The 15026-nt window shown below is 40.7% G+C and overlaps 1 protein-coding gene across 8 annotated transcripts in view; it reads right to left on the bottom strand.

Annotated features, from left to right (window-relative positions):
- Positions 1-15026, bottom strand: part of FARP1 (FERM, ARH/RhoGEF and pleckstrin domain protein 1) — a 307710-nt gene that overhangs the window by 6401 nt on the left and 286283 nt on the right. For 7 of the 8 annotated variants that reach the window (XM_075918777.1, XM_075918776.1, XM_075918780.1 and 4 more), the window contains exons 20-25: positions 10051-10119; positions 7794-7883; positions 6202-6284; positions 5751-5863; positions 5000-5163; positions 1826-1933 (exon numbers count right to left, since the gene is read on the bottom strand). In XM_075918777.1, the coding sequence (XP_075774892.1) occupies positions 1826-1933; positions 5000-5163; positions 5751-5863; positions 6202-6284; positions 7794-7883; positions 10051-10119 (627 nt within the window). Of the gene's footprint in view, positions 1-1825; positions 1934-3267; positions 3405-4999; positions 5164-5750; positions 5864-6201; positions 6285-7793; positions 7884-10050; positions 10120-15026 lie in introns of all 8 variants that reach the window. The other variant, XM_075918778.1, reaches the window with a different exon arrangement.

A 15026-nucleotide genomic window follows, 5' to 3' on the forward strand; every position in this document is an offset into this window, starting at 1 on the left:
ATGCATATTCTCTTTATGGTAGCCATAACTTCTGCAAGGAGAGTCAGTGAAATAGGCGCACTAATAGAGGGTCCACCCTATACAGTTTTCAGTATGGATAAAGTGACTTTGATGCCACATCCGACGTTCCTCCTGAGGGTAAGTACAAGTTTCCATATCAATGAGCCTATTGTCCTGCCCATGTTCTTCCCAAGACCTCATGCTTCTCTCAGGGAGGCAATGCTACATTCATTGGATGTAAGAGCAGCTTTGGCATTTTACACTGACAGAATTCAGGGTCTTTGCAAGACCCCACGACTCTTTGTTGCTATGACTGACCTTTCAAAGGGCAAACCCATCTCGACTCAGTACATTTCAAAATTGATAGCAACTTGCATTCTCCAATTAACCTCTGCTAACCTTACCAAGATGTAAGATGAAACTAAGGGGGGGGGGGGATATGATAGAGTCTATAAAATCATGACTGGCATGTAAAAAGTGAATAAAGAAAAGTTATTTACTTATCCCCACAATATAAGAACTAGGGGTCACCAAATGAAATTAATAGGCAGCAGGTTCAAAACAAATACAAGGAAGTTTTTCTTCACTCAGCGCACAGTGAACTTCTGTAATTCCTTGCCAGGGGATGTGGTGAAGGCTAGGACTTTAAATGGATTTAAAAAAAGATCTAGATAGATTCATGGAGGTTAGGTCCATCAATGACTATTAGCTAGGAAGGATAGGAATGGTGTCCCTAGCCTGTGTTTGTCTGGAAATGGATGACAGGAGAGGGATCACGCAAGGATTACCTATTGTGTTTCCTCCCTCTGGAGCATCTAGCATTGACCACTGTCAGCAGACAGGATACTGGGCTAGATGGACCTTTGGTCTGACCCAGTATGGCTGTTCTTATGTTCAATTTAGATTTTAAGCTTTTTGGGATTGGGGCCTGTAACTTTTTAATTTGCCTGTAAATCACAGGGCGTATACCTATGAAACTGTATCAGTGTGTGTTCACAGAAGTGTCATGAAAAGGTCATACACAATGCGTAGTACTATCTAACCTGATTTCTCTTCAACTTGTCAAATGAGTTAGGAAAGCATCAGGCAGTCTTAATAATAGGTGTGCTACAAGATCTGCCTATAATGCTCCTGACCAATTTTAGTTTATTTCCTTCCTGTTGCCACTAGCAGAATGGATTTTTATTGCTAACTACTTATCTTGGTGTTTATACTCTAAAACAGGGCTACTCAACACATGGCCCGTGGGCCACATGTGGCCTGCGGCCCGTTTGTTTGCAGCTCGCCATGCAGTTTGGGTTTACGTGGGGATCTACAAGCGGTCTGCAGGTCGGAGCCAAAACAAAAAAGTAGTCAATATAATGGTCTTCTGATATGCATTTTAGTAGTTAAATCCCTGGACTGTCATTGCTCGTTAAAAGTGTTGTCATATGGGTGGAAATCGGGTAAATATTGCATTTTATTAATATCAGCAGAACTGACTTAAATGGGGTCTATGTGTTGAGTAGTCTTGCCCATCAGTGTGAAATAAGCTATTTGCATTTATATTTGCATGTATCATAGAATCATAGAATAATAGGACTGGAAGGGACCTCGAGAGGTCATCGAGTCCAGCCCCCCGCCCTCAAGGCAGGATCAAGCTCCGTCTACACCATCCCTGACAGATGTCTATCTAACCTGTTCTTAAATATCTGTATATGCAACCACACTTAAGTTGCAGCCCTTGGCATTTGCTGTGAACATCATTGTGGCCGTTGGGGTTTCCAAAGTTGAGTAGTTCTGCTCTAAAACAAATAAGACTTTGAAACCTGTGCAATTTATTTACCTGGTGCGATTTGTAGAAGAACATGCAGAAGTTCGTGAATACCACCCAGAGCTTCTGCCACCCATTGCTGTTCTTGAATTTTCTTAATAGGTTTCCAGAGAGCTGATTCTGAAATTGATGAAAGTAGTAAAATAGACATATACAACCAAATCATACACACTGATGGAAAGTAGCCAAACCTCATGTAAAGAATGTTTATTTTTCTATTTAATTTATTATTCCTACTCGTCATTAATCTTGTGGTTTTTTTTTTTTACTTTCAGAATCAGAAATCCCTCTCATTCTTTAAATGAGGCTTGTCTATTATTTATTTTTGAAAAAAAAAATGATCTGCTGTTACCTTGTTAGATGCAGAAACCCTTTTGATGGATGAGACAGCTTAATATGATAAATTTCAAGTAAGTTTAAATTACTTATAAATTAGTGTACTAGTTAGTATCCTTTTAAAAACCATTTAGTGGGCAATTTTCTTCACTAATGCATTAATTTCTTTGTAGGCACTTATTAATAGTTATTTAAATTTTTCTTAAACTAAACATAAGCCATGAAATATAAACCAAAAGCAATTAAATTTGAAATCTTATTTTACCTCTTTTGCATAGGTCTGAAACTACTCTCACTTAAAAAATTCTTGCCCTTTTCAGTTTGTCTTTAGGAGCCTAACGTACCCCTGCTCATCCAGACTGCATGTTTCATTCTGTCCATGGGCTCTAGATGGTGCTAGAAGCAATTGTATTTTTAATAAATTCAACAGATTTCCTTTGTCTTCTTTTTAGTGTCATGCCATGTCCCTTGCTCACTGACTCAGCCTCCTCTATTCCTTCTCCACTTCACAGTGCTTGAATAGTGGTTCTTTCAGATACTGCATTCCCTTTTGTAATTAGAGGCAGTGTTTCTACTGCCATATTTTTTTCAATCTTTTATCCCATTACTTCTGTCCATCCCATTCTCCATAGATACAACTACAATCAATGCTCTCTTCCACAGCTCTGTATACTATCATGCTACCTGCTCTTTTTAAACAAGCAACAAAGCATCCAGGAAGGACTCAGCAGCCTGGATGCTGATTGTGCAATACCTTTACAGTGCAGTTGTGGTGTTAGCATACCATCTGAGCAATTCAAACTCCGTGCCCTAGTTGTACAGCTGTTTAATGTTAAGTATTGCATAGCCCTCACTATGTAATAAACCTGGACTCTGCAGCAATGAATATTTAATTCTGCTAACTGATACTAGCAGAAAAAAAATAATCAGCAGATAAAACCCAGAACGATGTTCAAGTATTCTTGACATTCTCCCCCCACCTTTTTTTACACTAGACTTAATGTATTTTTAAAATGCTGTTGTATGCCATCTTAGCCTCTTTATTTTCTGTTTTAAAATTGGATTGTGGTGTGTTTGATCTAAATTACACACAATTGTATTCCTTAATTTTTTGTTACCTCATTACTCTGGAGGATATCATAAAAGGACAGGCTTTGCATTCGGTACCAGCAGACATATGAAATGGAAACAGGCCGCTGATCACTGATCAGTCCAGCAGGTAGGGAAGAACAGTCACTGACAGTTAGAGGATCTTCTACCACAAGAAAGACAGAAAGGAGGGAGAAACATAGGAAGAGAATAAACGATAATGCTTAAGTGAAAACCATCCACAGAGTGATATGAGCATGAATGGTAACCTGCCAAAGATGGGAACAGCTATGTGACTGAAGATGTATGCATACACGATGGCATGTGTCTCTAGATTGTTTAAGTCTCCATTGTTCACTAGTAACATTTTAAGTACGGGGAGGAAAAAGTAGTGCAGTGAAGAGTTTACCCTGAAAACAACTAAATATTTCATCATTGAAATTAAGAAAATTAAGAAAACTAAGGTGTACATATGGGGGAAGATTAACAAATGCACGGAAGTTACCATGCAAGTATTAAACAGTGTCTTGGCTTGCCCCACACTCAGCTACATGCAGTATATTACCTGATATATCACCTAATCACTATATGATATACGTAGGGATCAGAATCAAGTTCTTGTGATTCTTTTTTTGGGGGGGGAAGGGGACGGTAGATGGGCTAATTGCCCCTTGGGGAGATTTCTAATACAAGGACAACAGTATCAAATCAAATTTCTGGTATTTCAGTCCCTCTGCTCCAAAGTAGGTCTAGAAGCAAATAATGTTATCTTTAGCCCTATTTTTTGAAAGTTTGAACATTAGCTATAACTCTATTCTTATAAATTGAAGAACACTGAAGACATTGCAGATAAAGTGTATGCATAGTATCTGCCCATAGGTCATCATAAGTAGCACAACCTATAGGCATTCTCCAATGAAATGGATGCTTTAGAGCTGCCTTACAGGAGCTAAACCAATTTACAATCTACTTAAGTTTTCCCTATTTTCTTTGAGCATCAATATAATGTATTCTTAACTAATTTACACTTTCTGCTCTCCTTTGGAGTAAAAGTTGAAAGAGAATACCTGAGCAGAAACATACCTCCTTTTTAAATTAGTCACAAAACTCTTAAATCATATTTAAGACTTGAAAAAAAGGACTTATTTAGATTTCAGCTATTTTAAGTGTAATAATTCTAATGCCAGAGGCCTTTCTAGTTAGTATTCCCATGATTCCTAACATTTTGTATGAAATTGGTTTAGCTGTAATCAAAATAAAAATCAGATTGTTTTTTCTGTGAAGTGGAAAGTGCAAATAAAAAATAAGGCAGAAGAAAATAAGCCATGAACACTTTAAGGTCCTAGAGAAAGATGGCTAAAGTAAAGAAAGTATGTTAGTATAGACAACCAAGAAACAAGGCTGCAGATTCCAGAGACAATGTCCTTTCAGCACTACTAAGTCATTAATAGGTATTAGCAAGCAAAAATATTCAAAGGGAGTTTTCTTTGGTGTGATCTGAAAGTTTATTTAGACTTTCAAAATCAGGCTATTTTGTGAAATTAGAATGAAATTAATTTTAAATGATCAAAGTTTACATTTTTGCCAAGCTATTGTTATATGGCTGTGGGAGGATTGCTAGCAGTCGTGTAGAAACTCCAAAAACCAAATAAAGAGGCTGTTGAATTTAATGAGAAGCCTCCACTATCTAGAGTAAAAAGAAAATTGTCACTGAAGAGACATTCTCTGGAGCTGCAGTTCAGATTGTTCTGAGGCAGATACCTCCACAGCAATACTAAAGTCGATCATTGAAACGCTGGTATTTCTGTGCCAGCAGACGTGCACCGTAGTGTTGCCACGGTGTGGTGACTGACGTTCAAGTGAGGTGCGGGATGCACTGAGATCGTCCTCTGATTCCTGGTCTACAGTAGTTTCATCTGGAGACTCTATGAAATTCAGGGAAAAAGCATCTTTCTTGCAACATAAATGATTGATAAAATTATTAAACATGAAGGTCCAACTCTGTTAAGTGGTTTATATTTTCACAATTCCACGAACAGATTTTAGTTAACGCTCTTCTATAAAATAACAGGCTTACCCAGAGGTTAAAAAGGGCAACTTTGTATAAAAGGCTAATCTATGCAATACTCATTAAGGTATTTTACTTTGGTTCTAACTCAATTTTTATTCATGTTCTGAAATAGAACTTCTCTAAGACCAGCACTGCTGTATAACATGTCCTGAAGTCATGGTGCACAAGAAAGTTTCACAGTCCCTTAACTTAATTTACGTTTCACTGCTATACATTTGAATTAAAACAAGAGGACCAGAAATACTGGTAACTTCAATAAAAAGCATTAAATTGGAACCTGTATCTGATTCTAAGGTATTAACCTGACTGCAACCTCAGCCAGCAGATTTCATAACACTGGGGTAATGTGATACAGCAGCACTGTATTTAAAGGAGTGTCTTCTCCATGACATTGAATTTACTGACTACTGAATAAAAAGCTCCTCTTGATACACTACTTACTATTGTCAGGTGGACTACTAGCCAGTAATTCAGGGGTGGGACCACTGCTTTTCTCTGCCAGATCTATCGCCATCTGTATGTCCTCAGTCCATTTGTCCATTTCAGCATGGGTACTAAGAACAGAGATTCAGGTTTTATTCACTTTAAGCCAAACTGAGAGGCACTTCAAAAGCTAATCACAATTTGAGTTTGATACCCAATCTATTTTCTCATGTCTAAGTTTGTCTAACTAGGCTGTTTCTTCTGATTCTAAAAAGTTTGGTTTGAATAAAACAATCAGAGTTGCCACACAATATTCTAATTCACGGTTCTGTTTCTCTCAGATTTTTGGCAAGCCTATCTATTATTCATGTAGCAGAAAAGGTTTAAGAGCAAATTAAAATAAAATTCTGTTAATCTTTTATGTTCTTCCTGCACAAAAAGGCTGGTGGCATGCATTTTCATTGATTACCTTGCAGCAACAATAATGGACTGATGTTGACCTCGTAGCGTAAGACAATGAGGAACTCCCCATTCCTCTTCACTTTCTTCTATCTAGGAGACAATGGTTTGTACACCATAAAATTACATTAAGCCACAGATTGTAGGAAGTTCACATTTTATAGACTGAAACAGTGGAAGAGGACAGATGGGAAAATATACCAAAGATTCACCAACATAGAAACGGAGAAAAAAATGATAAAATAGCAGCTTATAAGAAGTTCTAGAGGGTTAGACAATGAGATAAATGAAGTGTAGTGGGTGGCAAGGAAAAGATCACTGTAGGATTGACTATTTCTCTCACTCAGCCTTAGATGCAGTAATTACCTCAGGCTGTTTTGTTTACTGAAATACAATCACTTCTCTTTTTTCACAGTCAGAACATTGAGACACAGAGAAGATAAGAAAAGAATTCTTTGACACATGCAAGACTGGAATTTCTGAAGAACATGCACTATGCTTGAACAGGGCCCTGCCACATATACACACAGTGCCTGCCTGGATTCCTGAAAATACTAGACAAAACTTGGAACATAACTGCAGTACTAGGGAAATTCCAGCAACAGTGGCAATCACACTTTGCCCTACGATCAGTAAATACAGACTTCCAGAAGTAAGGAATTAATGCAACCCAAAGAGTGGGATGAAATTAAAAAAAACCTCTCAAAGACAGTAACAGTTAAAAGTTCAGTACATAGTTTTCAAGCACATTTACAAAGAACACATTAAAAGAGGTGGTGATGAAAATGATAGCACAATTACAATATGTTCAGAATTTTTCTGCCAGCTTTCCAATATAACATGAGATGCTACTGACCATGCGTTAATAGACAGACTGTACTCAGTCCCAGTGTGGATGTGTGAGGCTGCTGCACAGGAAAAAGTATAAGGAATGGAGGACCCAAGCAAGAGCTGAGCATCAGCATACTCCTTTGTGTTCTCAGGTACTGTGCTAATCTAGTAGCATTACCAGGTCAGGAGTGACAGGGTGAGCCCTAAAGAGTGACAGGCCACCCAAGCCTCTTATAAGCTGGGGACCTCCAGAAGGCATCGTGCAGCCTCAAAGTCCATTGCTGTTAAGGTGCATTTCTACATCTCTTATAATAAGGAAAAGTGCCTACAAGGCACAATACAACTCTTAACCTTTATCTTAGGCTACTAGCTACATTGATGCATCAACCTGGTATCCTAATCAGTATGCAGTGGTAGTCTCTTTATGTCCCAACTGCAGCAACAAATCCACTGCTAAGTGGTAGACACGAGAGCATCTGCATCTACTGCTGCCTCTGCATGTCAACCTTAAACCCGAAAGCATCTCTAGGGCTGACATGGCCATTTAGGCCCAGATTTACCCCTGCTGAAGCTAAGTATGATGATGATTTTTGTGGTGAACCCACTGGTAACTTGATGGAGGTAACCAACACTTTTCAGATAAACCACAAAATAGCCACCAGATAGAGGTAACAGTCTGCACCACTCTGGAGTGGGAGTCAAACTAGTGATAAGATACAAACTCCATTAAATCCCCAAGACACTGAATTCCCATGGTTGTGCTATACTTACTGTCATGCCATACAGGGGGAGCTGTCCATGGACTTTAAATTGATTTGATGCTGTCAGGCCTCTACTTGTGTACAACAAAACATCATTAAACTAAAAAGCAAGAATGATCATTATTTAGAGGAACAGTAGTATGTTTGAAGAGGAAAAACTACAAAGCAAGGTCAAACAGTAACAATGGGACAGTACAGGGATGATGTTTATATGAGGGCCCTAATATTTAGGGGACTATCACCTGAATTCAAATATCAGCTCCCACACAACACTCCCAGGATCACCCCCCTTCCCTAGATGATCTCCTTCTGCAACTGGTGCCAGGAACATTCCCCCAGCTCCTTGTTTACTTGAAGCTCTCTTCTGGGGTCTGGGAGTGACCACGCGCATTTAGGGATCTCAGCCCCTAAAATGCTAATAAATCAATGCACTGAAGTTAGAAATAGTGTTTGCTGGTCTGTATGGATCAGAGAGCTTATGGTGGATAGTCTGCTTCCTGAATACGTTTACTCTAATTTATAAAGGAGCAAGCTTACCAATCAGCCCCTTGCTAGGAAAGATGAGCATATCAGTCCCCAAAGAGGGCTTTCCCTCTGAAGACATCTGATTGGCCATTATTCTGGAAATTCAGGAGCTGGCTGATAAGCTTGCTTTCCCATAAATTGGAGTCAAGGCACACAGCCTGCCCACCATGCCTCCTAATGTTAAACGCTGCCTACCACCACCTCACCAAAATTTGTGCCAAACAAACATATTTTCTTGCATGCCACAGTACAATTGATCGATTATTAACTGTACAGTATTTTAAAATGTTTTCTCATTGATTTAACCAAACTGCTTTTAAAAAAGGAAACTGATTAATCAAATTTTATCATAGTCAATCATAAAAATCCATGACATTGAATCCTGGACTTATAGATCCCTCCCTCTCTGCCACTAAGCTATAGGAATAATTTATATCCTCCAGGTAGATTGTCCACTAGCGGAAGTCTTATGCACACTTTCCCAATAGGTTACATCTGCGTTTCTCAAACTGGGGGTCTTGACCCCCTGGAGGGGTCGTGAGCAACTTAGCGGGGGGGGGGGGGGTCGCAGTATCACAAAGTTTGAGAACCCCCTCAGAATACCAGAGATTAGTGTTCCCAGTTTCTACCCAAGCTTTAGAGGGGTGCGTATGGTGCAATGGCTAAAGACAGGCAGAGTAGATGAATGGACTATGCCTGGGTCCGCCATACTAGAGACTTAGATTTTCTTATCAACTCTGCCTGAAGTGACTTGGTGTATTCTCTTTTTATTTGTACAAGGCCTTTATTGATCAAATCCTCATATCCCAACCTCTACAGGGCTGTGAAATGCAAAAAAGCATACACACATTGCTAGAAGTTACATTTGGTCCAATGGATTCCCACCTCTTTATTTTTGCCATAGATTGCAGCAATATTGGTGGATCTGTCTTGGCCTGATATAGGAAATTCTGCATTTTGTTAAAACATTGAGTACATGTAAGAACTCTGCCACCCTCTGTTACCACACTTTTTAAGCAAGCAGGGCAAGAATGCATTCCTCACTGTGCCACCGCACTAATTCCTTATGGTTCTGAAGTTGCGATGTAGAGGAAAGGCCACTAGCCCAGTGCAGTCTCTTGGATGTCTGAGTCCCAATACATTAACAGGATAGTAGCAGCAGGATTGGGACAAATGTTTCCCAAAGACCCTAATATGGAGTAGGTGGATTTAAATCTATCCAGTCACATGGGAGCACCCTCTGGTCACCATCTGAAAACACAGGAAGTGATGGTAGGAGGGGCTAATCTCTACGAGTGTTATAATCTCAAAATGCAGCTCCAGACCCAATAACTTGATGGGGAGTTAGATATGCCATATGGAGAGACCTGGCTCTTGAAAGGGGATTTGCTGAAATGGATAGGATTATGGTGAGTTTTCCTTGCTCTCACCAAGGGTGACTATCTTTCTGGTTTGAACGTAAAGTATATGCACAAAGAGCCCAGGTTTGGCATTATTTTATAATTAAATCAAATAAATAAGTTTCATTTTTATAGGAATCAATTATAATATTGGAAGGGCAATATGAATTCTTGACAAGCAGCTCTGGCTGTTCCTGTGTTCATTTAGATAAGACTATTTAAAAATGTGTAAATTTATTTCACAGTTCAAGTCTAACACCTTCCCTAACGAAACTCTTATAGCTTTTTTTTTTACACAGTTGTACTTTATTATGTTCAATACAGACTGTTCTTGTAACTTACCAAGAAGAACATCCGCTGCTGTAAACCCTTTCCAGACAACTTACTTAGACTGCCCAGTCTAATGAACTCCTGTAGAAAAATAGACATAAAACAATCATGTCAAATATCCCTTTTCAAATACTTTGCCAAAGTCTAAATGCTTAGTGCCATGGAATTGGCTTGATCATATAATTTCACAGGTTATAACAATCTAAAGGGGAATCTTCCCTACTTGACATCAGTTGCTCCAGACACCTCTCTCTTCCTTTAGTTTTGAGTTAAGAGAATATTACAAATCAAACAGTTGATTAAAATAAAAATGTCTCTGTTTATTCACCAGCATCTGGCCGCCACCTCCTTCAAATATAACATTTAATGAAGTATATGTCAACTCAAAGGGCCATGGACAAACATTTAAACCAGACTGTTTCTTTGCCTTGATTTTTCCTTCAGAACGGCTGCAAAGAAACTAAGAATTCTTTTTCAATAATACTTTTCCTCTTAGCATCTTCACAACAACTGCTTCCAAGAGGCTGAGGAACAGCCATCCTCAGCCCCAATCCCTATAGGATTTGCTGGCCGAACAGGTGGTTACTGCAGCCTTCCTGAGTCCCACAATCTTTTGTGGTGACTGCAAGAGCTGCCCCTTACCCCACCCTCCCGGGGGAGCCACCTAGCACAGTGCCTTCGCAACAAGATTCCAGCGGGAAGTGGACAGCCATCCTGATAGTTCATTTGGCAAAACAACCCCTTGCTCCCCATTACTCCACATTGCCTGCTATCCCTCTTCCCACACTCCGACACTGTACTCAGCGAATCCTGTTCGTGATGCCAATTGTCAACTTGCAGAGACATGGACAAACAGGATTATGGATTTGCTTCAACACAGAGTCGATTAGGGATAGTTGCTTTTATTAATCTCACTATGTCACTACTATTACAGGGTTAATACTGCCAAATGCTTACACAGCTACTGCAAAGTGATACATCAATAAGCACAGGCAAAGCAATGCATAAAAAGAGTAACAGATACTTAGAAATGCTTACACCCCTTCAGTCTGTAGGGAGTCCCGTTCCTGTCAGACATAGCTCCAGCTGGGGGAATCCAGGGCACCCTCTGAGATCTAGGTCTCTGGTGAGACTCACTGGACATGGGATTCCCTATACTAGTTGTACTCCAGTTGTTTACCAGGTGTGCGCGTGCTGGCTCAATGCCACTCTCAACATTCTTATGAGCTGAGACTGAGGTCAAACATGTTTACCGCTTAGTAGTTTCCCAGCTCAAGTGCATGGGTCAAAGCTGATAAGGGCCAGCTGCTGTTTGTGTTTACAGACTCCAAGGTCCTACCAGGCTGTGTACTCCAAGGATGGAAACTTCCATCCCAGCCTGCTAAGCTGCAGGCCCCACATATTGGTTTTCATATGACAGCATACGGATGACTTGGCTCTTGCTCTAAGCATAACATAAGAACATAAGAACGGCCGTACTGGGTCAGACCAAAGGTCCATGTAGCCCAGTATCCTGTCTACCGACAGTGACAAGCACCAGGTGCCCCAGAGAGGGTGGACCGAAGACAATGATCAAGCGATTTGTCTCCTGCCATCCCTCTCCAGCCTCTGACAAACAGAGGCCAAGGACACCATTTTATCCCCTGGCTAATAGCCTTTTATGGACCTAACCTCCATGAATTTATCCAGCTTCTCTTTAAACTCTATTATAGTCCTAGCCTTCACAGCCTCCTCTGGCAAGGAGTTCCACAGGTTGACAACACGCTGTGTGAAGAAGAACTTCCTTTTATTAGTTTTAAACCTGCTACCCATTAATTTCATTTAGAAATTAATGAAGCACAAAGTCATCTAAAGGAATCAGTTACAACAGTGGGGAAAGGGGGAGATTTGTCTGGCAACAAGAATTCTCCTAGACAGGCAGTGCATTTCATGTCATGTGATATGGCACATCCACTTAGACCAGACTATTTAAAAAAAAAAAAACATGGTAAACTCAGGAAGAAAAAGCTCACTCCCAGTGGAACTGAACTATCAGAGAGCCCGGTTTTCTGGGATTATTGTGAGTTGCATAGTTCGCTGTTTTGAACTATGGAATAATTCCCTTTTCCACAAATAAAAATAAAAGCTTTATAAAAGCAAATACAAGTTTTAACTTCCCGTCACTCTCTCTAGCATCTTTCAGGCAGTCCCTAATCCCTAATGAGCTCTGTATGAACTTTCAGAGGCCAATATCCCCTTGTGTGCACTGTACAAGTGAAAGCACACAAGTACTAAAAGCAGCAGGACAGTCTGCAAAGCACCAATAAACCACCTCTTGGAAAATTCCCCTTGCCAGGGGAACACTACACTTTACAGAGAGTTGCTGTTGCTTGTATACCTATCTTGGGGACTTTTGACAGTCACCACAGAATCTTTATGATTATTAATAATAAATATATATAGTGATGCTGCCCAACAATCACCACCTGTCTGAGCACTATTGAGTTTGGTATTGTACAATCTCTAAGAGGAGACAGTTACTACCCCAAAACAGCAATCTGAAATTAGACCAGACCTAAGAATGTTTTACTCTCCAGTAGGCATTGTTGCAGAACGACAAAATGACTACGCTTGCATTCCTTGAAGGCAGCTCAGATATGACCTGGGATTGGAAGCATAATCTCTAATGTGTGCTTTGCCACTGCTAACCAGCAACTGTAATCCACAAATCCGGTGAATGAGAAGCACATTACTACCCTCCCGCAGGCAACTGCACACAACCACAGGTAATAATTTTCTTCAGCATTAAGACTAAGTCCCAGCCAACAGGTTAATCACATGGGTTAAGAGAATGGTGAAAGGAGGAGAGGCAGCACCCACCTAAACACATGCCAGAGGGGGGCAAACAAAACAGCTCTATAACTTGACATGCAAAGAATCTCTTCCCTGTCTGCTCTACTGCTTAACTCCGTGCAGGAGTAAGACAGCATTGAAGTGTACTACATCCCTGATTTTCTTTTCTCTGTCCTTTGATGGAATGGGGCAACAAAAAGTGAAATTGACATTTTGTCCATTTCAGTTAGTAGTTATGCTGCACATGGAGTGAAATATGTTGAGAGACAGGAGAGAGTCAGAGAAGAGCAGCAGGGCTGCAAAGCACTGAAAGGAAAGAACAAATGATGATCATTACACCAGAGATTAGAAGGGGAAGAAAACGAGACAAATGGGGAACAAAACAAGCAGCCAAGAAGCAATAACAGAATAAACAAGAAAAGGGAGATGAAAAAAGACCCAAAATGAGGGCTTTCTTACAGTGATCCAGACTTTGGCACCACACCATTTAACATGGACTGGAAAAGTTATAGACACATGAGCTGCTTACACATGCAGCAGTCCATCTTGCAGTTAAGAAAGGCCAGAAGGAGCACAGTTCATCAGTGCTCTATACTGCCTCTCCAACCCATTGCACCTCAAAGTCTCTGTCTTAGTCTGTAATCTTAAATGGTTAGAACCTAGTTAGCACCAAGGGCTACTTTTCTTCAGCACACCACCTCAATAGCAGACACGGACACATTATACCTGATGGTTCCCAGGTGGGGGCTGCTGGATGCTGGAGGAGAGTGAAGGGTGTTCAGCTATGGGATTCTGTACTGCCAGGATAAGCACATGTCTTATCACATTTAGGACACATGCAACACACATCCCTTTGTGCCAGCTTCCCCTCAGTAACGAGGATGGAAGAATGGCCTGGCAATGTCTTTCCTAGAAGATGACAACCATCAAAACTGGCCTCTGCAGTGATGCAGTAATTAAAGGAAGGAGTGGGGGGGAAAAACACCCCTTTGACAGAGACAAGATGAAACTCTTAATTTTGTGACTAGTAGATAGATACCACAGATAGACTCAATCAGCAGGCAAAAGACAGACATGAACTATGCTCAGAAATCACAGTTATGGGCACAAGAATCAGAGTAGACTAGGAACAGTAAAAAACAGGAAGAGAATTAAACTGAAACAAAGGAGAGAAATTCCCATGCTTTTGTAACATTAGTAAAACTATTTATTTAGAAAAGCTTGTATGAAACAAGGACTTAGAAATGATTTTATCCTGTTGTATGGGGACTGCAGAGACAACTGCCCCCAGAGTAACATGACACCCTGATTCCTGGAATCAGTGCTTGCCAGCATGGAAGAGATGAGCTCCTCCAGCACAAACGACTTGCCGTTTCTTAAGCTACTCCATGTTCTTGAACTGAGGTTTAAAAGTGACAGCAACAAATTAGAGGAAATCTGCAGCTATTCAAGCGGCAAATACTGTGCTGAGCATTATAATTAGGACCCCACCAACTTTACAGTCCAAGTGGGTAAAAATAATAAATTTCACAGTACTGTAACTGTGAGGGTCTCAACGCAAAATATGGTTGTGGTATTGCCACCTTCTTTAGTGTTGCTATCTTCACAGCTGGGCAGCCGGAGGGCAGTGGCTGGCCAGGCACCCAGATCTGAAAGCAGCATCACCCAAGTGCGGAAGAGTGGCAATATCATATCATATGCCACACACTCTTCTATGCTGCTGCTGGCAGCTGTGTTGCCTTCAGATCTGGGCTCCTAGCCAACAATTATGGAACTTCCTACATCTTTCTAACCGTGGGGCACTTGCAAAGGAAGAAGCAGCCCTGCCCCTCTTTAGCTCCTTCAGGATCAGCAGCAGGAGTTAAAAGTGTGTGTATGTGGGGGGGGGGGTCCTCTGGAGTTCTCTGAAGTTCCCCATCAAAGTGATAACCCCCCCCCATGCCACCTCACTTCTGTGCTGCTGGTGGCTGGGCTCCCAGCCAGAAGCCAGTACTCCCAGCCAGCTGCCCAACTCCATGAAAACTCCCCTACAATAGCCAGATTTCACTGGGGGAGATCAGGTTTCATGGTTCAGGACATGTTTTTCACAGGTCTTCATTATATTATTACCACCTTTGTTCCATTTGATGTTCTAAATTGCCTATAAGAATCTAAAA

Source organism: Pelodiscus sinensis, chromosome 1 (assembly GCF_049634645.1).
Source record: "Pelodiscus sinensis isolate JC-2024 chromosome 1, ASM4963464v1, whole genome shotgun sequence".
NCBI lineage: Eukaryota > Metazoa > Chordata > Testudines > Trionychidae > Pelodiscus > Pelodiscus sinensis.